General features: G+C 53.8%; 1 protein-coding gene across 13 annotated transcripts in view; it reads left to right on the top strand.

Moving 5' to 3' along the window:
- The window catches only part of patj (PATJ crumbs cell polarity complex component), a 58,080-nt gene that overhangs the window by 38,212 nt on the left and 13,233 nt on the right, over nucleotides 1-6,635 (top strand). For all 13 annotated transcript variants that reach the window (XM_030372027.1, XM_030372024.1, XM_030372022.1 and 10 more), the window contains 8 exons: nucleotides 4-82; nucleotides 309-377; nucleotides 1,664-1,810; nucleotides 2,391-2,466; nucleotides 3,039-3,145; nucleotides 3,952-4,035; nucleotides 4,547-4,785; nucleotides 5,982-6,129. In XM_030372027.1, the coding sequence (XP_030227887.1) occupies nucleotides 4-82; nucleotides 309-377; nucleotides 1,664-1,810; nucleotides 2,391-2,466; nucleotides 3,039-3,145; nucleotides 3,952-4,035; nucleotides 4,547-4,785; nucleotides 5,982-6,129 (949 nt within the window). The remainder of the gene's footprint in view (nucleotides 1-3; nucleotides 83-308; nucleotides 378-1,663; nucleotides 1,811-2,390; nucleotides 2,467-3,038; nucleotides 3,146-3,951; nucleotides 4,036-4,546; nucleotides 4,786-5,981; nucleotides 6,130-6,635) is intronic.

Raw genomic sequence — 6,635 nt, 5'->3', positions numbered from 1 at the left:
TAGGAATGAGGATGCTGTCAATCAAATGGCTGTCACTCCCTTCCCCAACCCCCCCTCCTCCCTCAACACCATCTCCCCCGAGGTCGGCACACACACACACACACACACACACACACACACACACTATTTATATCAATATGTAAACACAGTGAAGCCATTGCATCACAGAACCGGTTCTACCTTCTGTCTGTCTGTGTGTGTCTGTGTGTGTGCGTGCGTGTCTGCGTCTGCGTCTGCATCTGCGTGCGTGTCCGTGCGTGCGAGTGCGTTCGTGTCTGCGTGTTGGTGTGCGTGCGTGCGTGTTACAGGCTGATTCTCCAGACAGTGTGTCGGCCGCTGCTCCTGACACCCAGGGCCCCCCTACCGTAGAGACCAAGGTCAGCACGCACACACAGACACACACACAGACACACACACGCACACACATACAGACACACTGTGGTAACCCGGTTCTATCAGCCCGCCTCCGATCAATGAACAAGAGTCTCTGATGCTCAAACTGCCAACAAGGCACGTTTATTAAATCCAAAGAACGGAAATAAGGGGAATCCCCCGTCAATGCAAACTATAACTAAAGAGAGTCTGGGCTCCGTGAGCCACTGGGGATGCTGTGGTCGTGTCTCACGCGCTGTCCCGGTATCCAGGTGAGGAGGTCCTTCCGTGTAGTCCTGTGGTCTTCTCTAGACCGGGTCCTGGGGCCAAGGTCCGTCCAGGTAGGGAATCTCAATCAGCTCTCGGCTCCTACATGGGTCACATACCTCCTGCCTTTAGACCACGTCTCAGCTTCTATTATATAGCCCTCTATATAGCCCTCTATATAGCCCTCTTATATAGCCCTATATTGGCCTGGTACACCTGGGTCTGATTGGCCTGGTACACAGGGGTCTGATTGGCCTGGTACACAGGGGTCTGATTGGCCTGGTACACAGGGGTCTGATTGGCCTGGTACACCTGGGTCTGATTGGCCTGGTACACAGGGGTCTGATTGGCCTGGTACACAGGGGTCTGATTGGCCTGGTACACAGGGGTCTGATTGGCCTGGTACACCTGGGTCTGATTGGGCTGGTACACCTGGGTCTGATTGGCCTGGTACACCTGGGTCTGATTGGCCTGGTACACCTGGGTCTGATTGGCCTGGTACACCTGGGTCTGATTGGCCTGGTACACCTGGGTCTGATTGGCCTGGTACACCTGGGTCTGATTGGCCTGGTACACCTGGATCTGATTGGGCTGGTACACCTGGGTCTGATTGGGCTGGTACACGTGGGTCGGATTGGCCTGGTACACCTGGGTCTGATTGGACTGGTACACCTGGGTCTGATTGGCCTGGTACACGTGGGTCTGATTGGCCTGGTACACGTGGGTCTGATTAGCCTGGTACACGTGGGTCTGATTGGCCTGGTACACCTGGGTCGGATTGGCCTGGTACACCTGGGTCTCCCGTTGGCGTTGAGTGGGACCGTGCCAATGCGGCCCTTGGCGCCCTCTGGGGGAAAAGGGTGGTAGACTGCTAGTATTACCTGCCCTCTGGGCTTCAGGGCCGCCGTGTCGGGCCCGGGTTGCCACAACACACACACACAGACACACACACCCACACACACACAAACACACACACACACACACACACACACACGGTAGTTACACTTGTGTGTTCTTCCTACAGGCTGTAGTTGAGCTCTGTCAGCAGAGCATCAAGACCAGTGCCAGTACTGGTACTGGTACTGGAGCTCATGCTGGTAGCCAGACCAGGACCAGTAGCAGCAGTCTGAGGAGTGTGACGGAGAACCAGAACCCCACCAGCAGCATCAAGGTACCAGACACCATCACTACCTCACCTGCACCACCTCCACCTCCACCTCCTCCTCCACCTCCACCACCTCCACTACCTCACCTGCACCAACTCCACCTCCACCTCCTCCTCCACCTCCACCACCTCCTCCACCTTCAGCTCCACCACCTCCACTACCTCACCTGCACCACCTCCACTACCTCACCTGCACCACCTCCACCTCCTCCTCCACCTTCAGCTCCACCACCTCCACTACCTCACCTGCACCACCTCCACCTCCACCTCCTCCTCCACCTTCAGCTCCACCACCTCCACTACCTCACCTGCACCACCTCCCCCTCCACCTCCTCCTCCACCTTCACCTCCACTACCTCACCTGCACCACCTCCACCTCATCCTCCACCTTTACCTCCACCTCCACCTCCGCCTCCACCTTCACCTCCACCACCTCCACTACCTCATCTGCACCACCTCTACCTCCACCTCCTCTACCACCGCTTACTATGCTGTTAGCCTAAATTAGCCCTGTGTGTGTGTGTGTGTGTGTGTGTGTGTGTGTGTGTGTGTGTGTGTGTGTGTGTGTGTGTGTGTGTGTGTGAAGTCCTCCACAGTCTCCAGTAAAGAGGCCACATGTTCTGTCTCCCTTCCACCCCTCACCGAACCTCCTGCTGCCTCAGGTACACACACACACACACACACACACACACACACACACACACACACACACACACACACATAAACTGCATCGAGCCATCTACCCAGTGCAGATCTAGGTGGACACGCCCTCTGGTGATGTCATATGGGGCAGATTTTGGAAACGGCTTGTAAGGCTAATCACACTCACCTGGTGATACAATATGTCCCCTTTAAAGCTCCAAAAAGAATACAAATAAAAATTCAGCGCAACTCTAACGTTGCCCTGCTGATGGGGGATGACGTCATCGTTTGCGTTTCAGGCATCTGCACAAATCCGAACACGAAACCGCATAGGTCCGGTTTTATTTGACCACCCTGGGACCCGGTTTCAGAAAAGTGAGTTTTCGGGCACCGGATCCGTCTGGACGGTCGGCCCAAACGCACAAGACTTATGCGGTTTCACCAAACAATCGGCTCTGTGTGGACAGGGCCTCAAATGGCCCTTATCTTACCAGAATGTGGGATGTCAATTAGGTGTGTGTGTGTGTGTGTGTGTGCGTGCGCGTGCGCATGTGTGTGTGTGTGTGTGCGTGCCTGTGCGTGTGTGGGGTAGACCCAGCCTGCAGACCGGTCCTTGCTGGTCAGGAGACGCTCATCGAGATCCACAAAGGAAGCTCCGGTCTGGGGCTCAGCGTGGTGGGAGGCCAGGACACCCAGCTGGTAAGAGCTGGTTAACACTGGGTAACACTGGTGAGGGCTAGTTAACACTGGTTAACACTGGTGAGGGCTAGTTAACACTGGTTAACACTGGTAAGGGCTAGTTAACACTGGTTAACACTGGTAAGGGCTAGTTAACACTGGTTAACACTGGTCAGGGCTAGTTAACACTGGTTAACACTGGTAAGGGCTAGTTAACACTGGTAAGATATAGTTAACACTAGTTAACACGGGAAGGGGCTAGTTAACACTTGTTAACACTGGTAAGAGCTAGTTAACACTGGTTAACACTGGTCAGGGCTAGTTAACACAGGTTAACACTGGTCAGGGCTAGTTAACACTGGTTAACACTGGTAAGAGCTAGTTAACACTGGTTAACACTGGTAAGGGCTAGTTAACACTGGTAAGATATAGTTAACACTAGTTAACACGGGAAGGGGCTAGTTAACACTTGTTATCACTGGTAAGAGCTAGTTATCACTGGTAAGGGCTAGTTAACACTGGTTAGGGCTAGTTGACACTGGTTAACACTGGTTAGGGCTAGTTAACACTGGTTAACACTGGTAAGGGCTTATTAACACTGGCAAGGGATAGAGGAGCTAGTGTGTTAAGAGCTTTAGTCTCCTTTAACAGAACATTGATGTAATTTAGCCTCCGTAGCCAGTCTTACCTCTCTCTCTCTCTCTCTCTCTCTCTCTCTCTCTCTCTCTCTCTCTCTCTCTCTCTCGCTCTCTCTCTCTCTCTCTCTCTCCCTCTCCCCCTCTCTCTCTCTCTCTCTCCCCCTGTCCCTAACTCTCTCCCCCCCCCAGGATGCCATCCTGGTCCATGAGGTGTACGAGGAGGGGGCAGCAGCCCGTGACGGTCGCCTGTGGCCTGGGGACCAGATCCTACAGGTAACCCTCAGACCCCTGTGTGTGTCTGTATCTTGGATTGTGTGTGTGTGTTGGATTGTGTTTGTGTGTCTGTGTGTGTGCGTGTCTCCGTGTATGTGTCTTTTTCTTTTCCTGGAAAGTCAGCCGGATTATTGTTTAATAAATAGCATAGAGTTAAACTCTCTCAGTGCGTCAGATCGTCCAAAATGTGTTTCCGACGATCTGCCTCTAACTGCGTGCGTGCGTGTGTGTGCGCGTGTTGGTGTGTGTGCGTGCTTGTGTGTGTGTGTGTGGGCGCGTGTTGGTGTGGGTGTTTGCGCGCGTGCTTGTGTGCATGCGTGTGTGTGTTGGTGTGTGTGTGCGTGTGTGTTGGTGTGTGTGCGTGTGTGTGCGTGTGTTGGTATGTGTGTGTTGGTGTGTGTGCGTGTGCGTGCGTGTGTGCGTTTGTGTGTGTGTTAGTGTGTGTGTGCGTGCGTGTGCGTGTGCGTACGTGTGTGTGCGTGTGTGTGTGTGTGTGTGTGTGTGTGTGTAGGTGAACGGTGTGGACCTGCGCGGGGCGCTCCACCAGGAGGCCATCGCGGCGCTGCGCCGGACCCCGGGCCGCGTGCGCCTGCTGGTGCTGAGGGACCGGACCCCCCGGGACCCCCTGGACCCCCGGGACCCCCTGGACCCCCTGGTCCGGGACCGGGACCCCCTGAACCTGGAGCTGCTCAGCGTGGAGCTGACCAAGAGGGCCGGCCGCGGCCTGGGCCTCAGCATCGTGGGCAAGAGGTACCGCTAACCCACCGCTAACCGCTGTGCTACCGCTAACACGGCCCCCCGTCTACAGCACCACCGCTAACCCACTGCTAACCGCTGTGCTACCGCTAACACGGCCTCCCGTCTACAGCACCACCGCTAACCCACCGCTAACCACTGTGCCACCGCTAACACGGCCCCCCGTTTACAGCACCACCGCTAACCCACTGCTAACCGCTGTGCTACCGCTAACACGGCCTCCCGTCTACAGCACCACCGCTAACCCACCGCTAACCACTGTGCCACCGCTAACACGGCCCCCCGTTTACAGCACCACCGCTAACCGCTGTGCTACCGCTAACACGGCCCCCCGTCTACAGCACCACCGCTAACCACTGTGATACCGCTAACACGGCCCCCCGTCTACAGCACCACCGCTAACCCAACGCTAACCACTGTGCTACCGCTAACACGGCCCCCCGTCTAGAGCACCACCGCTAAGCCACCGCTAGCCACTGTGCTACCGCTAACACGGCCCCCCGTCTACAGCACCACCGCTAACCCACCGCTAACCACTATGCTACCGCTAACACGGCCCCCCGTCTACAGCACCACCGCTAATCCACCGCTAACCACTCTGCTACCGCTAACACGGCCCCCCGTCTAGAGCACCACCGCTAAGCCACCGCTAGCCACTGTGCTACCGCTAACACGGCCCCCCGTCTACAGCACCACCGCTAACCCACCGCTAACCACTATGCTACCGCTAACACGGCCCCCCGTCTACAGCACCACCGCTAATCCACCGCTAACCACTCTGCTACCGCTAACACGGCCCCCCGTCTACAGCACCACCGCTAACCCACCGCTAGCCACTGTGCTACCCTAACACGGCCCCCCGTCTACAGCACCACCGCTATCCCACCGCTAGCCACTGTGCTACCGCTAACACGGCCCCCCGTCTACAGCACCACCGCTAACCCACCGCTAACCACTGTGCTACCGCTAACACGGCCCCCCGTCTAGAGCACCACCGCTAACCCACCGCTAACTACTGTGCTACCGCTAACACGGCCCCCCGTCTACAGCACCACCGCTAACCACTGTGCTACCGCTAACACGGACCCCCGTCTACAGCACCACCACTAACCCACCGCTAACCACTGTGCTACCGCTAACACGGACCACCCTCTACAGCACTAGCGCTAACCCACTGTGTTTGTGTGCAGGAGTGGGCGGGGCGTGTTCATCTCGGAGGTGGTGGTGGGCGGGGCCGCAGAGCTGGACGGTAGGCTGATGCAGGGCGACCAGATCCTGTCAGTCAACGGGGAGCAGGTTAGACACGCCCACCAGGAGGCCGTCGCAGCCATGCTCAAGGTACAGACTAAACATATATAGATAGACTAAACATATATATACACTAAACATATAGACTAAACATATATATACACTAAACATATAGACTAAAAATATATAGATAGACTAAACATATATATACACTTAACATATACACTAAACATATATACACTAAACATATATAGATAGACTAAACATATATACACACTAAACATATAGACTATAAATATCTATACACTAAACATATATAGATAGACTAAACATATATATAAACACTAAACATATAGACTAAACATATATAGATAGACTAAACATATATATACACTAAACATATAGGATAAACATATATAGATAGACTAAACATATATATACACTAAACATATAGACTAAAGATATATATAGACTAAACATATACATACACTAAACATATATATATATACACTAAACATATATAGATAGACTAAACATATATAGATAGAATAAACATATATATACACTAAACATATATATACACTAAACATATATAG

Source organism: Gadus morhua, chromosome 12 (assembly GCF_902167405.1).
Source record: "Gadus morhua chromosome 12, gadMor3.0, whole genome shotgun sequence".
Classification (NCBI taxonomy): domain Eukaryota; kingdom Metazoa; phylum Chordata; class Actinopteri; order Gadiformes; family Gadidae; genus Gadus; species Gadus morhua.
Note: the sequence above shows the minus strand (reverse complement) of the source record. Positions and strands in the feature narration are given on the sequence as shown.